At 49.1% G+C, this 27,168-nt stretch overlaps 1 protein-coding gene across 1 annotated transcript in view; it reads right to left on the minus strand.

The window, feature by feature from the left end:
- The window catches only part of LOC120911917 (FYN-binding protein 1-like), a 274,505-nt gene that overhangs the window by 138,100 nt on the left and 109,237 nt on the right, over positions 1 to 27,168 (minus strand). Inside the window, exon 3 of the mRNA XM_040322563.1 lies at positions 10,772 to 10,871. Coding sequence (XP_040178497.1) covers positions 10,772 to 10,871 — 100 coding nt within the window. The remainder of the gene's footprint in view (positions 1 to 10,771; positions 10,872 to 27,168) is intronic.

Here is a 27,168-nt window from a genome sequence, read left to right on the forward strand (position 1 = left end):
ATTGTCGTTATGGGAAGAAGGGAACGTTGACGGGGATATCATACCGATACCGTCACAATTGGTTGGCAGCAGCGGGATCTTCCCTCTACTCTCCTTTACACCCGGATTCCAAGCAGACACTGGGAACAGTGAATGGAAGGCTGCTACACCCTGCTTAAAAGAAATACACTGAAAGAACTACTGGAAGTTCGTGGAAGGATTGCTAGCAACAAAACCAAGCGGGTCATCATAGCAGAATCAATGGAGATAGACCAGGAGGACGGGATTACAGCAACGCCAGCAGTACAAGAGATGGAGACACCAGTGATTCAGGAGGAGTCACCAACCAACAAGCTAATGAGAGAGAAGCTAGCGTGGTTCGGCCCGAACCCAACGCCAGATGTGGTACTGAAAGTGATGGACATGTTAGCGAAGGAGGCTAAAGAAATAAGAGACGCAGAGCTACAGAAGGCTAAACAAATAAGAGACGCAGAGCTACAGAAGGATAAACAAATAAGGGACGCAGAGCTACAGAAGGATAAACAAATAAGGGACGCAGAACTACAGTTAAAACTGGCAGCAGTCCAACAAGCAGCCGCACCTTCTCCGAACAGTGAGTACAGCACAGCAGACGCAAGGAAGATTCCGTTTAGCGCTTTTAAAGCTTTTGATGAAAAGGACTGTGAGATTGATAACTTCCTGGCGGATTTTGAGCGACAATGTAACCTGCACCGAATTGCTAGAAGAGAGTGGGTTGCAATATTGTCAGGCAAACTGTCAGGCAAAGCTTCTGATGCTTTCCGGACCGTGCCAGATCAGGATATCCATAGCTACGCCCGGGTTAAAGAAGCGCTCCTAGCTCGTTATGCAGTAACCCCAGAGTCCCACCGACAGAAGTTCAGGGACTCACGCAAAACCACGAAAGACTCTTACGCAGAATGGGCATGCCAGCTGTCCCTGTCGGCCTCTAACTGGGTTAACAGCAGCCAGGCCACCACCGCAGAGGACATTTTGCAACTAATGCTCCTGGAGCAATTTTACAATCACATCCAGACGGACGTCAAAGATTGGGTGAGAGATCGCAGGCCCATGACTCTACCAGAGGCCGCGAAGTTGGCGGATGAATATGCGGATACTCGCAAGACAAACCAGGTCACACCACGGGTACAACCTCCACAACCAACGGCGCCCTCACACCCACCAGCCGCTAGATACCAACCGCCTAACAGACCGGTGACATCTAGCCCTCGCTATCCACGCCAGGAGGACAATGAACAACGCTGCTTCCGGTGCAAACAGCTGGGTCACTTCAAGCAGAATTGCCCCATGAATGACAACACCAGGTCAAATTGGTCTCAACCTGGGTACCGCCCACCAGCAGCAGCCCATTGTGTAGACTCGGCTTGGGATCTCCAGGAGCTGGGTCAGGAAGAACCATTGGGCACCCCTTACGAAGCCCTCATGGTACAATCTGTTATTACGGACAACAGGGAACACCATTGTCAGCTGGTCATGGGCGACCGCCATGAGCCGGAGGGGCCTTGGAGGGAGCTGGGCAGAAAGAGGCACCGCCAGCTACCCTCCAAGAAGAAGAGGTCCTGGAAGTCATATAACCAGCGGACCTGGGAGGAGAAGAAGCGACTGGAGGAGAGGGAGTCGCAGCGGGCGTCCCAGATGCGGGCCGAGATGTTCGCCAAGGGCCCACCGGTGGCCCCTTACACCACCACCCAGTTCCTGATGATGAAGGACCACGTGGAGAGCCTGCAAGACATGAGCAAGCAGGATCTGATCCGTGAGTACATAGAGCTGGAGGAGTGCATAAGCCGCATGGAGGAGGAGAACAACCACCTGAGGTCACAGCGGGCTGACCCCCCCAGGCTCCATGAACTGGAGATGGAGCTGGAGAGGCTCAAAGAGGAGAACCGGCGGCTGCGGAGGGAGCAGGGGGTGGCTGACCTTATGGGGCTCTGAGTCCCCTCCCCCCCCCCCCCCCCGGACTCTGAGCACCAGTGCTACAGCATTTCAACAAATATAACTTTTTCTTTTTATGAATCTCCTGTGATTGTCACTTCAGAGCCATAACCTGCCCCCTCCCATAGCGGGACACCTAGACGGCAGCGCACAGACCCATTCGCCGTCTTCACACTGACTTCTGGTGACTTTGCAGATCGCACAAAGACTTGGGGACTGACCGGCGTGATCTGACGACCCGGTGGCATACCTGAGTCTGAAGCAGTTGCCAAGGGAGGTCAGTCATGCCAAACGGAGTTAACCTCGGACTAAAAGCTCTGAACCCGTCAACCCTATTGGACCAGGAGAGGTCCAACCGGCTTTTCCGGAGCAGGGAGAAGAAGGGGGGCCATTGTGATGGACTTTTTACCTATATGCTTCAGTTTAATCCTCCCTGCTTGTTTAAGGCTGTTAATTGTAGTTACTCTTCTGCAGCCAGTGCTGTTTCAAATGTTAATTGTTCTAGCCCTGTGTTTACTGGTTACTGTGATTAGATAAGTGGCTTGTGTTAATTATGCTGATTGCTTCCTTGTGATAATTATCTCTCTATATGCGGTGCCGAACCGGCTAGATACTGACTAGTTCAAAGAAATATCTTTATTTCAAAGGAGCTGTATTGAAGACCCCCCACTGTGTGAGGGGGGGCGGAGATTTGTCATTGTAACGGTTGTAACCACATATAAGCTCTGGTTTCTTATGATTAAAACTCTGTGTTGTTCAAGCAGTAAGCTGGTCTCATGTGTGGCTTTCTGGGCGATTCCAGGGATATCCCTCCTCGTGGAATATTGGGGTGATTGTCGTTATGGGAAGAAGGGAACGTTGACGGGGATATCATACCGATACCGTCACACCGCGGATCAGTTCCAGCGGACAAATCCGGTCGTCTGTATGGCCTAGCGGATATTTATCCGCGGAGATTTCTCGGCCGGATCGATTTCAAGCGGATATAAATTTCTTAGCATGCTAAGAAATTTATCCGCTTGAATCTGGTCCAGCGGATTGATCCGGTGGTCTGTACAGACTCACCGGATCAATCCGTCCGCTCCCCTCCCTCGCATGCGTCGTAATGATTCGACGCATGCGTGGAAGTACTTACATTCCAGCGTCGCGCACGTCGCCGCGTCATCATCGCGGCGACGGCGCGACACGTCACCGCAGATGAATTCCGCGCGGATTTTGATCCGATGGCGAGTACAAGCCATCGGATCCAAATCCGGAGGAGGAATCTCCGCTGGTAACGGTCCGGCGGACCGTTTCCAGCGGAGATCCCCTCGTGTGTACGGGGCCTAAGTGAGGAGTTTTGAGAATGAAATACCATAGCTAAGATAAACAAAATTTGTTTACACCTTCTGTGAAGTAACGGAAAGGCATCTCACTAAGACCCGGTTCACACTGGGGCGACTCGTCAGGCGACACAGCCGCCTGACAAGTCGCGTCCCATTGTAGTCAATAGAACCGTTCTAATAGGAGCGACGCAAGTCGCTCCGACTTAGAAAAAGGTTCTTGTACGACTTCGGAGGCGACTCGGGGCGATTTGCATTGACTTCTATACAGAAGTCATTTTGCAAGTCGCCTTAGAAGTCGTCTTCAGGTCGCCTGGCCGAGTCACCCCCGAAGTCGTGCTGCCCCAGTGTGAACCGGCTCTCAGAGTTACCAAGTTTTATTTTTTTTTGTTTACAAAAGTTTTTATTGTAGAACAATAAATCGCATACAAGCAACGTTAGTACATGTAAGTTGTGGAAAAAGAACATCATAGAAGTACACAAATGAAGATACATAGAATGGTCAATGATGGGTAATCATATCGGTGCTATGTTGAGGCTTAGACTAACCAATCAGCAATATGGAACATGGTTATATCTATAGAGGGAATGGTACACTCAATCAGGGAGTGACCAGTATGCCCATTTTGTTTCAAAGATGTGACGGCTATCATTGAGAACATGGTAGATTCTCTCAGTGAGCATCACGAGATCCATCCTATCAAGTACCTGAGGCCATGATATAACATCAGATCTCCAGTTAAATGCAATCATCCACTGAATAGAGCTACAGAGTGAATGGAAAAGTCTAGAACATGGAAGGGGCACATCAGGGATGTTGTCATAGAGGAGGCAAATTTGAGGCGTGAGAAGGAATCTATGTTTGGAAGATCTTTAAAATCTGTTGGCTGCTTCCAGCCACAGGGGGGACAAGCGTGGGCAGTTCCAAAATAGGTGAAGCAGTGTGCCCTCTGTCTGACAGCCCCTGAAGCAATATGGAGAGAGTGTAGGGTAAAAGGTGTGAATCTTAGACGGGCAGGGCCGGACTTACCATTGGCCTTGACTGGGCTCAAGCCCAGGGGCCCCACCCAATAGGGGGCCCCCTTTAAAAAAAAAAAAAAAAAAAAAAAATTTTTTTTTTTTTTTTTTTTTTTTTTTTAGGGGTCCGGAGGCCCCCAGGGCCCCGGACGGCAACCCCCCTTTTTTTTATTTATTTTTTGTAAAAAAATGTTTTTTTTTATATATTTTTTATTTTTATATATATAATATTATATATATATATATATATATATATATATATATATATATATATATTTTATTATTATTATTATAGGGCCCAGGGGTCTCCAGGGCCCCGGATGGCAACCCCCCTTTTTTTTATTTATTTTTTGTAAAAAAATGTTTTTTTTATATATATATAATATATATATATGTATATATATATATATTTTATTATTATTATTAAAGGGCCCAAGGGTCTCCAGGGCCCCCGGATGGCAACCCACCTTTTTTATTTTTTTATAAAAAAAATTACATTTTTTTTATATATATATATATATTTTTTTATTAAAGGGCTCAGAGGTCCCCAGGGCCCCATGTGGCAACCCCCCCTTTTTTATTTTTTTTATAAATGTTTATTTTTTTATTTTTGTTTATTTTTTTATTTTTTATTAAAAGGCCCAGAGGTTCCCAGGGGCCCAGAGGTCCCCAGGGCCCCCGGGTTTGGCAACCTCCCTTTTTTTATGTATTTTTTATAAATGTTTTTTTTTATTATTATTAAAGGGCCCAGAGGTTTATTTTTTCTTTTTATTAAAAGGCCCAGAGGTCCCCAGGGCCCCGGCTGGCTACATATATTTATATATATTTGTTTTCTTCTTTTTTTTGTAAAGGCCCCCCCGCTTCTCAATTTGCGGCAGCCCCCACGCTTGTCAATTTCAGGCGGCAGCACCCCCACCCCCCCTAGGTTCTCTGCTTCAGGGGGCCCATGCCTTAAGCTGTGCAAGGGGCCCCAAAATTCCTGATGGCGGCCCTGCGCATACCTCCCAACACGCACGGATTCTGTGGGACTTTCCCGCACAGACAGCTTCTTCCCGCAGTCCCGCAAAAGGGTTAATTTTCCCGCACTGCAAGAGGAGGCAGCACGGAAGCAGGAGGAACCGGAGTGGTGTGTGGAGGACTGTGGCTGCTGAAGGGAAGATAGCCGAGAGCCGGGCTAATGACAGTCTGTGGCCCCGGCTGTTGGCACAGGTGAGAGGCACCCCCCCCCCCCTCAACAACTGCAAAATCCCCCCCCCGCTCAACAACTTTAATGCGCTCCCCCCCGCTCAACAACTTCAATTCGCCACCCCCGCTCAACAACTTCGATCCCCCCCAATTCTCGGCTCCAGGGGGCCCCTTCAACACTCAAGCCCAGGGGCCCCCACCACCCTAAGTCCTGCCCTGTAGACGGGGTAAGGTACCATCTGGCGAACAATTTCATTGGGGTTTCTCTGAAAGAGATTGCTCTATTACATTTCCTAAGATTAGTCGACATGGTGAGCCAGGTGTCCAGTGGTTTTAAATGTACAAGTATTATTTAAATACAAGAACTGTGAATATATCTTGAAAGAGTTTGCATAGAAATGTGAATATTATCTGAACATTAATTCCCATTTATCTCTGATTGTAGAAGTATATAAATGATTTGTTTTATCACAAAATATACCTGATTTTAATTTTGCATTGTATCTTTAGTTAATAAATATATATATTTTAAATATTAATTTGTGTTACTTTTCTTCTAACTAGCATGGATCAAAGAACTTCGAATTTCTTGTTTGATATTGTAGGAAGTTGTAAATCTCCCAAAAACAAGATTTACATATTTCCATAAATACAATACTATTTTAATATTTCAGTATAAACATTCTAAAAGTGTGATTTATACTGAAGCCAATTGACCTGTGATCGCTGTCACCTAAATTTCCACATCTGTGATCAGGTCTGTATTGTTGGTAATCGGTAGATCCAGTAACGCTTTATTTCTAGTTGGCGCATCTATCATATGACCCATTAAATTGTACTGCAAGACATTTAGCAACTGGCTAGCCTTAGGCCTCGTACACACCAGCGGATCTGTCCGCTGCGTCCGCTGCTGGGTTTCTGTCTGCTGGTTGTACACACCATCAGACAGAAATCCGCACGGACACGATACGCGGTGATGTGGCCGCGCCGGCGCCGCAACGATGACGCGGCGACGTGCACGAAGGTGAAGGTCAATGCTTCCACGCATGCGTCGAATCACTTTGACGCATGCGAGGGCTACAGACGACCGAACATGTCCGACGGACAGGCTTCCAGCAGACATGTTTCTTAGCATGCTAAGAAACATTTGTCCGCTGGAAACTGTCCGATCCGCCGGACAATTGTCCGGTCGGCCGTACACACGACCGAATATGTCTGCTGAAACTGGTCCGTCAGAGGATACAACATTGATTGCGAAACGCGTATAGGCTGCTGATACCCACAGAACTGCGCGCTGACCGTGAGGTGGACGCTGGGGGAACCTGAGAAGAATAACCTTTACCTTCAATCTTGGCTTGGCTTTGCACATATGGTTGGAGAAGCTTGGTGCCGGCATATGGGCACATTTAAATGTGAGTGCAATGTTTGTTTGATTTTAAGTAGCCAATAAATGTTTTACGTACTACACTATGAGGGGCACTCCTCTTTTTTATGAGCCATTGTAGGAGAGATAGAGACCCCACTGGCATATCCAAGGTACCTGGCGATTGGTGAACAGACGTGTAAAATGAGTGGTTATCCTGGGAATGAACCAAAGGCATTTTGATTGATTGAGATCTGGTGAGTGGCCATTTCTAGTGGTGACGGGAATATCACAGCAAGTGGTGTCATAATCGCTATATCATAAATCCACGGGAGAAGCACTTAAATGAATATTTAATCAGCACATTGGGACTTTAATGAATAGAGGATATACTTTGTAATCCTCCATCGAACTGTCATATACATATATTTATATATATATATTGTCTCTACCATATATATTGTTCTTTATTATACACATATATATATATTTTTTTTCTGTTTTTTGCATAAATACTTGTTTGCCTTGGAAGGGCAGTCACCTTCAACATATTGGATGAGGTTACTGAAGCACTATGGGCCTGATCCACAACGAGCGGGTGTAACTTAAATATTCGGATTTAAGTTACACCGCCGCAAAATCTCTACCTAAGTGCCCGATCCACAAAGCACTTACCTAGAAATTTTGAGCGGTGTAACTTAAATCCGTCCGGCGCAAGGCGTTCCTAATTTAATGTGGCGAGTCCCATTTAAATTAGGCGCGCTCCCGCGCTGGACGTACTGCGCATGCTCCCAACGTCATTTTCCCGACGTGCTTTGCGCCGTTTTACGTTGCGCCGGGTTTTGAGAATCGCGAAAAAACGAGTTGCGGCGGGAAAAAAAAAAAAAAAAAAAATTACAGCGACGCGGGTCTACTTTTACAAGGTGTAAACAGTTTAGGCCTTGTAAAAGCAGCCCTAATTTTGCGACGGCAAACTAATACTTACGGAGAAAAAACAAAGCGTAAAAGCCTTGTGGATCTCAGTGCTAATTTGCATACCCGATGCTGGATTTCGACGACAAATGCCCCCAGCGGCGGCTGTGGTACTGCATCCTAAGATCCGACAGTGTAAGTCCCTTACACATGTCGGATCTTCTGCCTATCTATGTGAAACTGATTCTGTGGATCAATTCAATAGATAGAAACAGGGATACGACGGCGTATCAGTAGATACGCCGGCGTATCCCTTTTGTGGATAAGGCCCTATATGAGTAATATGTCAATCGCATAGATAGATCCACGCAAATTGCACATAGGTTCTCTATGAGAAGAATTTTAGCACATTACGTTTATTGTAATAGAGGTGTTGTGTGTTGACGATTAATAACTTAATCAGCACCTAGTGACAGGTGGTGATAAATAAAGGATAAAAGTAGGGGAGCGCAATTAACACACCACACATGATAAAGAGTATACCCTTGAATGGTTGCCAACCAATCATGAGATCTGTTGAACCAGGTCTCTGAAATTCCCACAAAATCTAAATCCTCCTCATACAACAGTATCTCTAGTTCACCCATGTTGTCCGCCAGGCTCCTGGCATTGGTGAACACGCTACGTAGTTTAGACCAGTCGCATACTATCCTTTTTATTGTGTGTTCAGAGATTGCAACTAGGACTTCCCACTATACTTACCTTGGGTTTATGTGCTTTGGTCACCCTACCACTAATGCCCCCAATACTACCCTCTGGAATATGTTCCGTGCTGACTATCTCTACCTCTGGACCTTCCCCCCATCGCCAAGTTTAAAAACCCCTCTAACTTCTTGTTCTAATAAAGTCATCTCCCTCCCTGTTTTTTCCTTGCCTCTTCCAATGTGGTTTCTTTTCTGCAAATCCAGCTTCCAGGTCTAACTTGAAGATTCATTCCCAGTTTATCTGCACCCTCCTCGTTTAGGTGCAGTCCGTCCCTTCTATAGTACTGGTAATCGAATGAGAAGTCAGCCCAGTCCTCCAGGAACCCAAACCTCTCCTTACTACACCAGCTTCTCAGCCACTTGTTTACTTCCCTAATCTCCCTCTGCCTTTCTGGTGTGGCTCGATGTACAGGTAGTATTCCTGAGAATACTATCTTGGAGGTCCTTTTTCTCAATTTATCTCCCATGTCCCTAAAATTGTTCTTTAGGAGACTCCATCTGCTTCTGACTTTGTCATTGGTGCCAACGTGCACCATGACAGCTGGGTCTTCCCTAGCCCCTCCCAGTAATCTGTCCACCAGATCCGTAATGTGCCAAACCCAAGCGCTCGGTAGAAAACATATAGTTCTGCACTTCAGGTCTTCTACGAGGTAGCCAATGGCTGGCTACCAGCTGGCTTCTAGACTCTCATGTGGGACCATTTTTAAATTCTGGCCTGTCTTGGCCTGTCCTGACTCACTCCAGTGTAATATTGTTCCAGTTCCTAGGTCTTGCCTCTTCCAATGTTAGCAGCATAGTCAGTGTTTATCTGGCGCTCCAAATGAAGTAATACTTAGGCCCCGTACTCACGACCAAACATGTCTGCTGAAACTGGTCCGTGGGCCAGTTTCAGCAGACATGTTTGGTCGTGTGTGGGCGCGAGCGGGCCGAATTCCAGCAAACATTTGCCCGCCGGGCCTTTTCTCAGCGGACAAATATTCCTGGACTTGTTTTAAAACAGTCCGCTGGAATCCTGCCCGCTCGGACATGTACGGTCGTCAGTACAGACCTACCGTACATGTCCAGGCGCCCGCCGTCCCTCGCATGCGTCGAATGACTTCGACGCATGCGTGGAAGCATTTTAAAGGCAGGCCACCCACGTCGACGCGTCATTGTCGCGGCGACACCGCGTCATCGGCGCGGCGACACCGCGGACACGCCCCGCGTATTGTTTACGCGCGGACTTCTGTACGATGGTGTGTACAACCATCGTACAGAAGCCCTCTGGCAGACATGTACGGTGAAAACGGTCCGACGGACCGCTTTCACCGTACATGTTTGTCCGTGTGTACCCGGCCTTAGTGGTATACTTTGTGGCTGTAATAGCTGGATAGTGATGTATACATAGGTTACATGGTTGGAAAAGAAAAGGGTATAAAGGGTTACAAAGGAAGGCAGAAATCCTTCACAGTGTGACCAGAACTCTGCAAGACATGTAAGGGGAAAACAGGGAGGGGGAGATGCCGACCTGAGCGTAGTATTAAAATTATGACTTTAATAGGATAAAATTAAAAACACTTACAAGATGATAGAAGATGCATGTTCGTTAAAATCAAGTGCAGTCCTGGCCTCCCACATGGCTCTGTGGCGCTTCCTGGTTCCTTGCTCCTGGAGAAACACTGCGATCCATTCCAGCCAGCTGCCTTAATCCTTTCCAGCTATCTGGAACATCGGTGGGACCCGCAGAGCCATGTGGAATGCCAGGACTGCACTTTACTTTGATGAGCATGCATCTTCTCTTATCTCTTAAGTGTTTTTAATCTTGTCCTAATAAAGTCATCTCTCTCCCTGTCTTTTTCTTGCCTCTTCCAATGTGGTTTCTTTTCTGCAAATCCAGCTTCCAGGTCTAACTTGTTCCATGGTGCTTGACTCTAATAAAACATTTGGTCCACAATTCTCTGCTACGCATAATACCTTTCATATGGAACTCCCATCAACACGGTATGGGAATACAGTGTTGCTGGGGTGTCCACATTGGCACAGCAGCTATCCTGATCCATTTTATCTGTATCTCCCAGGCATATAATTGAAAGGATTAGTGTTTATCCCATCTTGTTTTCGAAATCAGATTAAAAGAAGTATGCAATCCCTACTGTACAATTTAAAAAAAAAATTATTGGCACATGCCTCCAATGACAGTTTCCACATTCCCATGCCCTATTAGCTTTGAAAATAGCCAGAACTGATTCGCCCCACTTCATGCAGTAATTATCTGTTACCTGAGTGAACTCCGAATACGAATATTATGTGTTGGATAGCAAGTGGTGAGATTAGGCTGAGACTGTGAAGAGGTTAACCGTGCTTGTCGTTGGTGTGGAGCTGAAACGAAAAAATACAAATCTTTATACTTTGCTGAGCAGAAGAATCAGCTTCCTTCATTTTGTTTGCAAATAATGTAAAAGTACTGGATACTCCTTGATGTTTAGTACTGTAATGCGGGGGTCGGCAACCCTTCAATCGCGGTCCACCTGTCGACCGCCGGTAGGTGAAGGATGGACTGCGAACAGGTTCCTGCACCCCAGACACCCGCCTTCTATGTGCCAGTCCTTGTCTCCCCTTCCAGCCTCCTCCGTGGCTGTGCTGCGCCATCTATGTCCCGGTGTCTCTCTCCATCACCCGCCCCCATCCTCCTCCGCTGCTGTGATCAGTGAACAGCGGAGACCGGGACGAAGCACAGCTTAGGATAAAGAGCGGTGATTGTTAAACCGCTGGTTATTGGTTGCTAGCAAACAGGGTGGTCCTTAGCAACCAATAATCAGCTTGCTAATACAAAAAGTCACTCTGCCAGCTCCTGTCCCTCTGCCCAGAACTGTGCTGCCTCCTGGTATCCACTGTGGGAACAGGTAGGACATTGTGCTATGAAAGAAAAGGGAAAGGGGGGGTTTCTGCTATAGGGGAAATGGGTGGCAGAAGACACCACTGTTTGTGGGGTGTGAAAAGAGGATGAGGACACGGTTATGGGCAAGATCATTCCCATAGCCGTGTCCTCTACCACCCTTCACATCACCCCCCTCTCCAATCCCTGCATTCTGACCACAACGCACTCCTGAACCCTGCATTCTGACCGCAATGCACTCCTAAACCCTGCATTCTAACCACAACGCACTCCTGATCCCTGCATTCTGACCGCAACACACACCTGAACTTTGCATTCTGACCGCAAGGCACTCCTGAACCCTGCATTCTGCACGCAATACACTCCTGAACTGGCTGTATGGCACTCAGGAAGTGGCATAGCTGAAGCCATCTTTGGAAGTCCAAGCGGAACAGGCCCATAGGGTCTGAGAGTTCTGTAATCGACTTCCAACATCTCCCTTGTTAAAGTGGGAGGCTTGGTAGAGGCCGGTGTCGCTTTGATCCTGAAAGACTGTATCGCGCAGACCTGGTGCAAAATGGGGGTTTCCCAGTATGGGGCACAGAGGGGAGTTTTGAGAAGAGAGAGATGTTTAGGAGATGAGGAGGGCACAGATTTTTGTGGAATTGCCTATCAGGGGATGACGTTTGATACTTGTAGGGAGGGCTGAATAGCACCATGGAGCTCTACTAAGTGGAACCACACTGAACCCTGCATTCTGACCGCAACGCACTCCTGAACCCTGCATTTTGACCGCAACGCAATCCTTAACCCTACATTCTGACCGTGACACACTCCCGAACCTTGCATTCTGACCGTGACGCACTCTCGAACCTTGCATTGTGACTGCAACACACTTCTGAACTCTGCATTCTGACTGCAACGCACTTCTGAAACCTGCATTCTGACCGTAACGCAACTCCTGATCCCTGCATTCTGACCGCAACGCACTCCTGATCCCTGCATTCTGACCGCAACGCACTCCTGAACCCTCCATTTTGACCGCAACGCACTCCTGAACCCTCCATTCTGACCGCAACGCACTCCTGAACCCTCCATTCTGATCGTAATGCACTCCTGAACCCTGCATTCTGACCGCAATGCACTCCTGAACCCTGTATTCTGCCTGCAACGCACTCCTGAACCCTGCATTCTGACCGGGAAAACACCCCTGGACCCTGCATTCTGACCGCAATGCACTCCTGATCCCTGCATTCTGACCGCAACGCACTCCTGATCCCTGCATTCTGACTGCAACGCACTCCTGAACCCTCCATTCTGACCGTAATGCACTCCTGAACCCTGCATTCTGACCGCAATGCACTCCTGAACCCTGTATTCTGCCTGCAACGCACTCCTGAACCCTGCATTCTGACCGGGAAAACACTCCTAAACCCTGCATTCTGACCGCAATGGACTCCAGATCCCTGCATTCTGAGCGTAATGCACTGGTGAACCCTGCATTCTGACCGCAACGCACTCCTGATCCCTGCATTCTGACCGCAACGCACTCCTGAACCCTCCATTCTGACCGCAACGCACTCCTGAACCCTCAATTCTGACCGTAATGCACTCCTGAACCCTGCATTCTGACTGCAATGCACTCCTGAACCCTGTATTCTGCCTGCAACGCACTCCTGAACCCTGCATTCTGACCGGGAAAACACTCCTGAACCCTGCATTCTGACCGCAATGCACTCCAGATCCCTGCATTTTGAGCATAATGCACTGGTGAACCCTGCATTCTGAGCGTAATGCACTGGTGAACCCTGCATTCTCTGCAAAACGCACTCCTAAACCCTGCACTCATTTGTAATTCCCTTTTTTTGTTTTGAGTAAAAAAAAGTTGGTCTTACTGTTTTTTTTTTGGGGGGGGGGGGGGGGGCGACACTGTGCCCGGTGATATTTGACTTCATCAGTGTTGTTCAAGTAGATCTCCATTTCTCAAAGGTTGCCTACCCCTGCTGTAATGTTAAAACCTGTAACCACTTGACCCCCAGGCCATTTCTGGCACTTTTTTCTTTACATGTAACAAACAGTATTTTTGCTAGAAAATTCTTAGAACCCCAAACATTATATATAAAACATTTTTTTTAAAGCAGAGGCCCTAGAGAATAAATTGTTAGCTTTTGCAATTTTATTTGGCACGTGGCATTTGCGCAGCAGTTTTTCAAACTAAATTTTTAGGGAAAAAATACACTTTTTAAAATTGTAATGTACTGTTGTACTGTTTGTTGAGCCTGAATAATGATTGGATCATGACAAAGGTTTTGACTTTATTTTTAACAGATTCTGTCAAAAAATACAATACATAATGCAACTTCTGATAAAGCATAAGATGATGAAAGGTGATATTACACAGAGTAAATAGATATCAAATAGGTCAAGCTTTAAAATGTTACTATCCATAGGTGGCACTTTAAAAGCCTACTACAGGTTACCACTTTAGATTTATACAGGAGGCTCAGTGCTAGAATTACTGCCCATGATCTGGCGTTCACGGTGAGACAATTGCTGTTTGCAGGTGTACTGCGAACAGGGGAAGGAGAGGTGAGCTGCAGATGGGGAGAAGAGGTGCGCTGTGGGCGGTTTGACTTCAGAAGAGGTGTGCTGTGGGCACAGAGAAGAAGTGTGTTGCGGACAGGGGGAAAAAGAGGTGTGCTGCAGATGGGGGAAGAAGAGGTGTGTTGCAGACAGGGGAAGAAGAGGTGTGTTGCAGACAGGGGAAGAAGAGGTGTGTTGCAGACAGGGGAAGAAGAGGTGTGTTGCAGACAGGGGAAGAAGAGGCATGTTGTGAACAGGGGAAGAAGAACTGAGCTGCAGACGGGGGGAAGAAGTGGTGTGCTGCAAATGGGGAAAGGAGAGGTGAGCTGCAGAGGGGGAGAAGAAGAGGTGTGCTGCAGACAGGGGGGAAGAAGAGGTGTACTGCAGATGGAGGAAGAAGAGGTGTTCTGCAGATAGAGGAAGAAGAGGGGTGCTGCAGACTGGGGGAAGAAGAGGTATGCTGCAGATAGAGGAAGAAGAGGTGTGCTGAAAACTGGGGGGAGGGAGAGGGGTGCTGTCGATGGGGGGGGGGGTGCTGTGGACAGGAGGAAGAAGAGGTGAACTGCAGACGAGGGGAAAAATAGGTGTGCTGTGGACGGGGGGAAGAAGGGGTCAGCTGCGGACTGGGAGGAAGAAGGGGTGAAATGTGGATGGGGAGCATAGGTGAGCTGTGGACAAGGGATGCAGAGGTGAGGTGTGAAAGAGGGGGGGGGGTAGAGGTGAGCAATAGATGGTTACATTGGCGGAGGTATGTAAGTACTGTCCCTTGTGCTGATTTTTTTCAGTATCCTGTCCAATACACACACCTCAGCACTGCACAGTGTGCTCTCCTGAGCCATGTGCGTTATGCACTCCTGAGTGCAGTATTCTGTGCCTCTTGTTCCTAAAGTCTCTTAGTTACATAGTAACAAAGTCAGGTTGAAAAAAGACACAAATCCATCTAGTTCAACCAAAAACAAATAAAAAATCATACAATCCCATATACACAATCCTTCACCCACAGTTGATCCAGAGGAGGGTGAAAATCCCCAGCAAAGCATGATCCAATTTGCTACAGCAGGGGGAAAAAATCCTTCCTGAACCCCCGAGAGGCAATCGGATTTTCCCTGGATCAACTTTACCCATAAATGGTATTATACCTATATTGGTTGAACGAAAATACACTGACAGTTTTGGTTGGAGCCGCTATACTAACAATCCAATACATATTACGTTGTGTTAGAGAAAAAAGAGAAAATTGCTTAATGTGCATTACTAACAGATAGGATTAGAATGTGTATCTGACTAAGCATGCCATGGAACACAGCCATGCTGGTACAAGCATACACTGCATTTTTCACTCCATTTTATGAAGTTAAAATATTACTCATTCAGTAGGAGAAGGTAGAGCATATCACCCCACTGTATACTTAATAAATGGTGTTGTATTTGTGCACAAACAAGGGGCATAGTGCAAAAGAAAAAACAACAACAAAAAGAGTCAATTAGTTCACGTTCCACTAGGGGGTAGTACACTCACATACCTCATGCATCCCACACATTCATAAGCAGGCCCACCTCAGCACCATGCCCTAATCAGTAGCGGTCCCATTTCAGCACATGCTCCAGAGCGTAGAGTAGTTGCCAAGCCACATGGCAACGCACCTTTACACCTCTGTCATGGGACATTCCTGCCACTTATCCAGCTGCGACACATCTGATTAAATCCGAGTACATTCTCAGGTGCAGCTTCTCCCTAACATGCCTGAGCCCGGCGTGGCCCCATTTCAGTACATGCTCCAGAGCCCGGTGCTCGTTAGTCACACTCACAACACAACGCCCCATTTTAGCACATGCTCCAGAATTCGCACGCGGCAAGTTGTACCACGCCGCACCGATTCGAATCTCTATCATGGGAATTTCGGTCACTCATTTCGTCGACACATGTTCAGAGCCCAACCCATGCACGCTCTCGCAAGCAGGCTCATCTCGAACATTCCCCAGCGGTGTCACCCACATTTCAGTACATGCTCCAGACCCCCGCGTTGTCGGCCAGACCCGCAATGCACCGCTTCACGCCTCTGTCATGGGACATTTCTGCCACTAAAACCACCGCCGCACCACCACATTCGCCGCTCACTTAAAGACATTCAAGCTTAGCTAGCCCCCCCCCCCCCCCGTCCCTAATATTGTAATTTCTCCACAAGTCAGTCAAGCTCAACAGCTCCTCCCTGCACACCAGGTTGAACCTCATTTCTACAGGTAAAAAAAAAGGGGGGAACCCCCATTCCCCGCAGGACACAGAAACAACCCCGTTTCTCGTCTCACCCCTATAGGTTCCGCTCGACCGACCTCAAAGACAAGACTTTGCACGCAGGGCACGAATCACCCTGAGTCATGTCTCAGGCCGGCAGCGAAGACCTTTTTGCCCCTCCCTCACCGCCCCCCGCTTCAGAGAGTGACAGCTCACACTCCTTCAGGGGATGGACCATCCCCAAGCTGACGGCAGAGTTGAGGCGCAAGCAGGTGCCTTTTTTTACGGCCACAGCCAGGAAGGCAGAACTTTTCAGGCTCCTATTTCCGCCTCCAGCCTCAAACGATGTCCCGCCAGCCTCACCCGGACCAAGTACCCAGCAGGCCTCCATATCCGCCGACGTTTCCCAACTCCACAACATGATTTCAACCCTCTTTGCCACAGTCACAGACATGCAGGTGAGAATTACACTTCTGGAGGCTCGCCCACCTACGGCCACCCCCGACCCGCCCACGGTGACCCCCGACCCGTCCACAGTCCAACCGCAGACAACCCCCCCCCCCCGGCTACACCCGCAGGCAAGTGCTCTGTAGTCCTTCCCAGCACACTTGGTCCCCGCCAACATTAGGAAGGACATCCTGGACGGCAAGGACGTCAACCTTGCCTCCCTCCCAAGGCTCAACCGCAAATTATCTGTCCCGGAATTCGTGTTGGCCTTTGGGATGCTCAGGGATGTCCTATGCTCTGCCTTCCCCAACAGGAGGGAAGAGTTGGACCTTTACCTCCACACCTTGGTGAATCTGGGCTACAAATACGGAGGTTTTTTGTTCTACGACTACCACCGCTCCTTCTCAGCCAAAGCAACGGGCAGGGTGTTACAAATCCAGACCACCACAGATTGGAGTCACATGTACACCGAATTGTTCTGCCGTCACTTCGCAGGCCTGCACTCACCCTTATGCGCTATTTGCCAATCCTCCACTCACACCGCCACATGGTGCGCTAACACCTCCAACAGTCGCTCGTTTGAACTTCCCTCCACCTCAAGGGCAGCTCCGGGCCTACCGGCCACTCAGCAGACGACTCAGGCGGACAATTTTGGGCGCCCAGTACAGACGGCAGGGGGAGCGGCCATCTGTAACAACTTCAACTACGGCTCCTGCAACTTTAGCCAATGTCGTCTACTCCATGTCTGCCTTACATGCCACAGAGCACACCCCAGAACCCTATGCCAAGTCAAATAGCAAAAGAAGACTTGACTAGGCCGTATAAATATCCCCTGGCTGGAGCTCTACCTTTCCTCCCACCCCCTCTATCACCACCTTCCTCGTCCATGGCTTTACAGCAGGCTTTCACACAGGCCTCATTTCCCTGCCCCACACAGCTCACAAGTGTAGGAACCTACGCTTAGCCGCTACAGACGAGCAGGCCATAGACCAGCTCTTGCAGATGGAGCTAGAGCGAGGCTTCATCATAGGCCCCTTCACTAGGCCCCCCTTCAACACGTGGAGAGTCAGCCCTATTGGACTTGTCAAGGGCAAGTTCTCTCAAATAAAGTCCGTTTGGTGTACGATCTGTCTGCGCCTCATTCTTCCCCTACCCCCAGCCTGAACTCCTTAATCCCCTCGGAGGAGTTCTCCCTAAAATACGCGTCCGTAGACATGGCAATCCAAGCCATAATCAAAACCGGCACAGGCGCCTGGCTCTCCAAGGCTGACATCTCAGACGCCTTCAAACTCCTGCCTATCCACCCATCCCTCTGGTGCTGGCACGGCATTAAATGAAGAGAGTCATACTATTTCGCTACCAAGCTGAAATTCGGCTCCAAGTCTAGTCCCTGGCTCTTCGACACCTTTGCACAGACTCTCACCTGGATACTCTTGCACCAAGCCCAGTGTCAAGAAGTCATCCACTACTTGGACGACTTTTTGTTGATTAAACACGCCCCCAGAAGACCTCGATAAGTTGAGACTCGGCCTCAGGAATCTAAACTTTCCCATTGCGGCAAATAAAGTGGTAGGTCCAGCACACTCCATCACATTCCTTGGAGTCAACCTAAATACTACCTCCATGCAAGCCTGCCTCCCCCTGACAAACTGACCCGCATCAGGGCAGTCCTCCAAAGTTTCACCCAAACACAGGGCTGCACCAGGAAACAGCTGCAGTCCCTCCTGGGAATGCTCAATTTCGCTATAAGGATCATCCCTCAAGGCCGGTCCTTCGTGTCAAACTGGACACTGCAGCCTTAGCGGACCTCTCGATGTGGGAAGAGTTTCTCACCAATTGGAACGGTATATCCATGTTCATACTGTCAGTATCACCCCTCTCCCCACAAGTAGTGACCGACGCCGCAGCCTCTACAGGCTTCGCGGCAATTTTTGGCCACCACTGGTTCGCAGGACCATGGCCACCAGAGATACTAGCGATCGCGGGCTTCACCCAGACTTCCTCCTTATTCAAGCTATACCCAGTCGTAGCAGCCTCCTAACTCTGGGATCACAGGTGGGCAGGACAAACTGTAGCCTTCACTACCGACAACCAGGCCACAGCCGACATTATCAACAAGGGCAGGTCCAGGTCCCTCGTAATAATGTCCTTCCTACGTCGGCTGGTGTAACTGTCCTTGCAACACAAATTTAACGTGCATTGTACCTTCCTCCCCGGCAAGTGCAACCTCCCCGCAGACGCTTTGTCCCACTTTAATTATACTTTATTTTTTCAGCAGAGACCCGGAGCCGATTAAACTCCAGCCCCTATCCCTCCTTGGTCTCGGCTGACCCTGGACTAAGACAGCACCTACAGCAAGCGACCCAGCTGATCAACCAGTCCCTCTCGCGCAACACTATTAAAGCCTACTATGCAGCTTGGGATGCCTTCAGCAAGTTTCTGGCGCACCACTCCGGGAAAAACTACTGTAGACGTGAAGCATGTACTGGCCTTCGTTTCCTACTGCCATACTTGCCAGTCCTTGTCCTACAATACCATCCGTCTCTACCTGGCAGGCGTCCAGCACTTTCTGGCCGTACAAGATCCGGCCAAGCCCTCGCTCTTCACGTCTCACGCAGTCAGAGCTGCCCTACGCGGAGTCCAGAAACGATAACCAGTCGTCAACACCAAACGCCTGCCTATAACCAGCGCCATATTTAGAGACATGTCCACCATCCTCGCCACATCCCCGTTTGGCCTCCTCCCTAGCTTGGTTATACAAGCGGCCATCTACCTGGCATATTATGGTTTCCTCCGACTGAGCGAGTTTGCCTACAGCAGCCCCGCTGGCCAAATTCTGCGCAGATGACACTTGGTCCGCCATCAAGACCGCTTCATGCTCCATCTTACTATGTACAAAACCCAGCAATCAGGCCCTGGCATAGATATCGGGATATACAAAACAGGTAACAACTGGTGCCCAATAACCGTTTTGAACCGCCTACTCTTACATTTACCAGCACAATCAGACTCTACTCCTATACTCCCTTTTCTGGTCAAACCACTCAGCACCAGCCAGTTCATCAAACACGTGAGGATTCTTCCATGGAGACTGCACCTCAATCCCACTCAGTATTCGGGTCACTCCTTTAGCATCGGAGCAGCCTCAGCCGCCTCTCGACACGGGGTCCCAAGTCATCAAGAAGCTAGGCAGGTGGAAGTCCGCCTGCTTCGCCCGGTACATCCCTAACCCTCAGGCAGGAGAGGAAAGATACAATGAAGCACACGCACGTACCCGTGCAGTGGTGGAACGCACCTTTGGCCTCCTGAAGTCCCGTTTCCGATGCCTGGATAAGTCTGGGGGTACCCTGTTGTATTCCCCAAACTTTGTGTGCCAGATCATCGGTGCATGTTGCATTCTGCACAACTTCGCCATTAGAAAGGGCCTGGAGATTGACATACGTGATGACCTGACCCCCCAACCACACAATCCCCCCCCAAGAAACTCTACCGGGTCTACTGAGGGAGGAGCAGTCAGGAGTTGTCTCGTGGAATGTCTCTTTGCACGTTAAACACACACATTAATCATGTCACAAGTAGAATGCACGCGTGCACACCACTGTGTTCCTTAGCACACACACCCCACATGCACCAAAAATTGGATTAGACCCAAGGATACCGCACGGTATTAGGGAGCAGCAACGCCGCGCCAAGGCTCCAATTATGTTGCTGTACATTCATACACCTTTCACATGGCAGAGGGTGACACCCCTTTTCCAGCAGGAGTGACACCCCCCCCCCATTCACACACCAGTCACACTGTAGTATACACTCCTCACCGTGTGTAGGGACTACAAAAGAAACCAGAAAACTCAAACTTTGAGCATTAAAAAAAAAAAAAAAAATCATAATCTGAGCATAATAAAAATAAAATAAATAAGCTCATAATCTGAGCAGAAATCGAGATTCCACAAAAAAAAATGATCCGCAGGAAAATCATCTTCTTTTCCTTTTGGACATCCTGGTGCCAAGGGTTCCCCGGCTCTGGCTCCTCAGTTGGCGTGGTGGAGCCTAGGCTGAGGATGGAGCCTGGGGTGGGGATGGAGCATGGGGTGGGGATGGAGGGGGGGAGGAGCAGCATCCCCTACTTGGTCACTCCTGGCAGGTGGTGCCTGCCTGCCCTCCATGGCGTTGGCCAGGCCGGTGAGGACAAAGTTAGTCTGTGCCAGCATCCAAAGCTGCCGGGTGGTATTGTGCTGCTGGTGCCGCCGGGTTAGTCTCCCCTCCTCCCGCACAGCGGCAGTGTTGGCCTCTACCGCCCCTGCCAACCTGCTCACCTCCACTGTCAGCAATGCTGTGGCGCCCTGCTGCTCCACCATGCAGGTGACCATGGCCAGACAGTTGGAGCTCACTTCCTCCAGGCTCTCTGTGTCTTTTTTGCCCAGCTCTGCATGCAGGGTGAGGGCCTGCTGTACTGACGAGGAGGAGGAGGCCAGGCTGTCCGCCACACGCCTCAAGTCTCCCACCATAGCCCCTATATGGCGTGTCTGCCGGCCCTGTTCCTCCTGCAGCCCTTCTTGTAGGCCTGAGGGTACACCCCTCGTTTTAGATAGAGCCTTCCTGGGAGGAGAGGCTGGGGCCCGTACTGAGGGAGAAGAAGGGGAGGGGGCTGGCCTGGAGGGGGCGACACTGGTGGGAGGGACACTGGAGGGGGCGACACTGGTGGGAGGGACACTGGAGGGGGCAACAATGGTGGGAGGGACACTGGAGGGGGATGACATGATGGTCGGGGAGGTGGTGGGGAGGTCAGGGATGGTGGGATCCTCCTGGAGGTAGATGGAGTCCTCCAGGTGGAGGTCAATAGACTCCTCCACCACTTCCTCCTCCATAGATGGCCTATGGGCGCTCTCCTCCTCCACCAACATGCCCAGTATTTGCATGGGGGCTGACTGGACCCCATGATGATGTGGGGATGGCGTGGGTCGCCCTGCAGCCGACGATGGCCCATTGTGTCATCTGTGGATGACACAAAAAACCACATGTTGGTGGAGCCACACACTTGTCACATGTTCCCTTCTACCCCCTCCCATGATACACAGCAAATAGGAGATAAAACACACTTACCTGTCCCCAAGTCCCCAACAGTGGAGTCAGAGCCTGGGACTCCCTCCACCTGCTCCTGCCACAAACTTTGCGCGATAACCTCCTCCTTCCGCAGTCAAACGCAATGGGCAGGCTGGTCCTCCTCCCGTGCCCCTGGCATGTTTGCGGATTAGGACAAGTTTGTCATGGACCCGACGCCTCATGTCATTGAGTTTCTTCTGAATCTCCTCCCATGTCCTCTCCTCATTCCCAATCGCATTTATGTCCAGGGTGATGGCTTCATAGATTGCCCTCCTTTGGGCTATGCTGGTGTTTTTCCGCTGGGCACCATAAAGGGCAGCATTATGCTTAGTCAGTGCCGCCAGCATGACCTCCATCTCTGTGGAATTAAAATTATTCTTCCTCTTTTTTACCCTCTGAGGAGGTGCCATAGCAAATTTGGGGCAAAATTACCTTGCTCAGGGGGGGGGGGGGGGGGGGGGTGAAACAAGCAGGATGTAATTTTGCGCAGGACGTGCGCATGTCTGCCCCTATTTATTTGCTGTGCGTAAGCAGGTGGGCCGGCGTAGCCCAGGAAGTAGGACAGGCGCAGTTGCACGCATGCGCACATGGAAGCGTTCGATCTGCGCATGCTCCGTCGAGGATACGCCGGGCGTAAGCCACTGCTGAACGGTCAGCCCATCATTTGCATAGGGGCACTCTCACTTTCACTTGCGCCGGCTTGCGCCCTCAAATTTACCTTACGCAGGCGCAAATTTACGCAAAAAGGCATCCTGAATCAGGTGGCAACCTCACACGATTGCTCCGGCGTAGAGCAATTGAGCTGCGCTGTGCATGCATAAGAATGCGCAAATCTACCTGAATCTACCCCACTGTCAGGTTTGTTAATTGTGTCCGCATTAGGGAGATTTTTCTCCACTACTTGTCTGATTGACCACAGTCTCCAGAACATGAAGCAGCTACAAAAACTGTAGCGGCTGACTTTTAATAAACAGCCACTCATCTGTCCCACGATCCATCAGGAACCAGAAGCTACTTTACCACTCCTATGCAGACAACACTCAACTGTATTTCCGGATCTGCAACAAACAGGATCATTCTCTTGGACTAGAGAAATCCCTCTCTCTAATAGATAGCTGGATGACATCCAGTTATCTTAAACTCAATGGTTCAAAAACAGAACTTCTTCTGTTTCACGCAAACCGAAAAAGTCACCCCGCGTCAACTTGGACTCCCCCGCCCATTCTGGGTAAAACTATCGCCCCTAGCACCAAAGTCAAAAGTCTCTGAGTCATTTCGACTCCTACATGACAATGGATGCACAAATAGGGTCTGTGGTCAGCGGATCCCATCATCTGCTGCGCCTACTACGCCGGCTCACCCCTTTTATCCCGAAAGAGGACATTGCAGTCGTTGTGGGAACAATCATCAATTCCAGACTAGACTACACAAATGCCCTCTATCTAGGACTCCCCAAATACCAAATCACTCGTCTGCAAGTCGTTCAAAACACGGCCACTCGATTAGTGACTGGCAAAAAACCATGGGAATCAATCTCACCTTCACTGAGATCCCTTCATTGGTTGCCAGTAAAAGACAGAATCACTTTCAAGGCTCTCTGCCTAACGCATAAGTGTATTCACGGTAACGCCCCCCAATATCTATGCGAAAAAAATAAAAGCTCACAACCCCAATCGCATTCTGCGATCCACAAATCAAAACCTACTCCAAATACCCAAAGCCAGATACAAGTCCAAAGGAGATCGAAGATTTGCAGTCCAAGGACCTCGGCTGTGGAATGCGCTACCAACTACCATCCGACTGGAGTCGGACCACTTGGCCTTCAGGAGAAAGATTAAAACCCATCTCTTCTGAGGTCAAGGGGGTTCCTTTCCCATGGAATGGAAACAGTGCCCAGAGGCGATTCAGTTCGCATGTGCTGCGCTTTACAAGTTTTTCACTCACTCACTCACTCACTCACTCACTCACTCACCCCAGCTGTTTTTCCCCTGTGTCTTCTCTCGCCGGCATCTTTACAATTGACAACTGGCTGTGACAGCTTGCTCCCTCACAGCCAGGTGCCCACTGTGCTGTGCACTGTGAATGATCACTCAGTCTTCTGGGACCTGTCATGTGTCCCAGAAGACTTTGGGAGGGAGGGGGGGAAGGAGAACTACCGCTTCTTATTGCCTAGGCAGTCAGAGTGGAAGTGGAAGCGAGTACCCGTCAAAATCAGGAACCCGCTCCCCCCTCCTCCTTAAAAACTTTTACAAATAGGAGCAGAGGAGAAGGTCTTAAAGTAGAACTTCCTCTTTTGGGTGGAGCTCTGTTTCAACCACTGTAATAAATGTTTTTATTACTATACCTCTGCATTTGAAAGATTTCTATGACTTACTTTGTCCCAATCATCAGAAAAAAAAAGAACATATAGGTCTTATTTGCTCCTGCTTTGCTCACTGAAGAGCAACCCATGTTCAGGTCACACTTCAGAGAGCATTTTACAGGTGGTGTGGAGTTGTATCGCCTCCTCTCTGCCGGTTTTAACTCCTAAATATAGTCCAATTGTAAGTGTAGTGGGTGGTTGCAGAGTGGCCCTATAAAATACCTATAAATTCCTAACCCTAGGCAAACTGTAATGCCCTGTACACACGATCGGTTCGTCTGATGAAAACGAACCGATGGATTTTTTCATCAGATATCCGATGAAGCTGACTTTCATCAGTCTTGCGAACCATCGGTTAAAAATCTGATCGTGTCCAACGCGGTGACGTAAAACACAACGATGTGCAGAGAGAAATGAAGTTCAATGCTTCCGAGCATGCGTCGACTTGATTCTGAGCATGCATGGATTTTTGACCGATGGATTTCCCCACAGACGATCGTTTTCTTTTATCGTTTTTTTTAACCATACAAAACATTTAAAACAGGTTCTACTTTTTTTTTACCGATGGGAAAAAAAGTGATGGGGCCCACACACGATCAGTTCGTCCGATGAAAACGGTCCGTTTTCATCAGACGAACCGATCGTGTGTACAGGGCATAATAGTTTAGGGCAGCCTTCCTCAACTGGTGTTCTTTGGCACACTGGGGTTCCCCCAGAGGTCCTCAGGGGTGCCGTGGGATCATGATAGAGAAGGGCTGTCAGCTGAGCCAGATCTCCCAGTCCCCTGCCGAACTGTACCTGGCACTGTGAGGGATCTCTGTCAGCCTCAGAAAAGTGAAAGTAAAGGGAGGGGGAGTGTGTTGTGCTCTCTCCTCCTCCTACAGTACAGTGCCCGGCTGTGTAAGGAAAGGTAATGTACTATAACTTTTTAAAGGGCTTTATACAGGTCTCTGTGTGTGTGTGTGTACATGTGTGGGTAAATGTATGCGTGTACATGTGTACATATGCGTCTACATATGTCTGTACATGTGTGTGTCTGTGTACATGTGTTTGTGTGTACATGTGTTTGTGTGTACATGTGTGTGCGCTTGTGTGTACATGTGCCTTTATGTGTGTGAATGTATCTGTATGGGTGTACATGTGTGTCTGTACATGTGTCTGTCTGTATGTGTGCATATATACATATGTGTGCATTATTATTATTATTATTATTATTATACAGGATTTATATAGCGCCAACAGTTTGCGCAGCGCTTTACATCAGGGAAGACAGTACAGTCACAATACAATCAATACAGGAGGGATCAGAGGGCCCTGCTCGTTAGAGCTTACAAAACATGTGTGCATGTGTTTGTTTGTATGTGTGTGTGCGCATGTGTCTGTATGTGTGCATGTATACATGTGTATGCATTTGTCTGTATGTGTGTGTGTGTTTGTACATGTGTTTGCATGTGTGTGTGTTACATTTAATCCTGACTCCCCTATTCCTGTACCATCAGAACTGCTTTTTTAGGGCTTGTTTGTGATAGCAGCAAAGACTGCTGCTCCTTTGAAAAGCAATCCATGCTCAGATTGCTTTTCAGAGTCATTTGGCAGGTGGTAAAAAGGCAATATGTTGCCTCCTCACCACCTGTTTTAAGCCCATAAATGAGGTGGCTGCAGTGCAGCCCCATTCACACTGGTTATACCTCCAGCTGCAGCCACAACATGTGTACACCCCAGCTGCTGCCTCTACAGCTCAAGGGGGAGCAGTTGGGGGTGGTAAAAACAGCTCAACCATGTGGTTTTACTGCCCCTCTAACCTGACATGTAAACAAGCCCTTGGTTCACATATGTGTGGATGCCTGCTGCATGTAGGGCAGCCTATTTATTTCAATGGGCTTCCCTACCTGCAGAAATGCAGGGAAAGAAGTCCCCAACCCTTTTTTAAAACTGCTCTGCACCAAAAGCATTTGCCAATGTGTGGGGTATCATTTAAAATGAATGCCCCCCCCCCCCTAAAGAGCAGAGCATTTGTCTGTGTGTCAGGAACAAACTGGATTTTGCGCATCTTCCACAACACACAGTAATGTGAGCCAAGCCTTGGACAGGGGTGCCTTAAGACTGAAAATACTTTTCAAGAACGTCCAGACTGGAAAAAGGTTGAGAAACACTGGTTAAGGCCCCTTTCGCACTTGTGCGACTTCAAAGTCTCACGATTTTACAGAGAATTTGCTGCGATTTTGACAAGACAGTCATACGACTGTGGATCTGACTTTGCCCCACAACTTGAAGTACGACTTCAATGGGCAGGGACGCGACTTTGATCCCCCAATAATTAGGGGGAATTCCACGCCAATTTTTTTGAAAGAAAAAAACGGCATGGGTTCCCCCTTCATGAGCATACCGGGCCCTTCGGTCTGGTAAGGATTTTAAGGGGAACCCCCACGCCAAAAAAATGGTGTGGGGGTCCCCCCCAAAATCCACACCAGACCCTTATACAAGCACCAGTCAGGAAAGGGGGTGGGGACGAGCGGGCGGGGGGGGGGACTGCACCTCCCCCACCCCAAAGCACCTTACCCCCATGTTGACAAGGACAAGGGCCCCTTCCCGACAATCCTGGCCGTTGGTTGTCGGGGTCTGCGGACGGGGGCCTTATCGGAATCTGGGAGCCCCCTTTAATAAGGGGACCCCAGATCCCGGCCCCCCATCCTATGTGAATGAGTATGGGGGTACATTGTACCCCTACCCATTCACCTGGAGGAAAAGTGTCAAATAAATAAACACACTACACAGGTTTTTAAAATCATTTATTATTCCGACTTCTCCGCTCTCCGGGGGGGCTTCTTCTGACTTTGGGTGTCTTCTCCGCTCTCTTCTTCTGCTCTCCCGGTGGTGACGACATAATTACCCCGCCCCCTTATGTCGTCACCACCCGGAGCATGCTGGGACTGTGACGTCATAAGAGGCCTATATAAAACGTTGCTCACCGCACACCCGGCATTACAGGGGGAGGGAGCGTTGAGTCAACATCGGAAGAAAAGAAGAGGGAAGAAGCTGACAAGGAAGACCGGGCTGGCCACCGCTAGTAAAA

The sequence above is a fragment of the Rana temporaria genome, chromosome 1 (genome assembly GCF_905171775.1).
Source record: "Rana temporaria chromosome 1, aRanTem1.1, whole genome shotgun sequence".
NCBI lineage: Eukaryota > Metazoa > Chordata > Amphibia > Anura > Ranidae > Rana > Rana temporaria.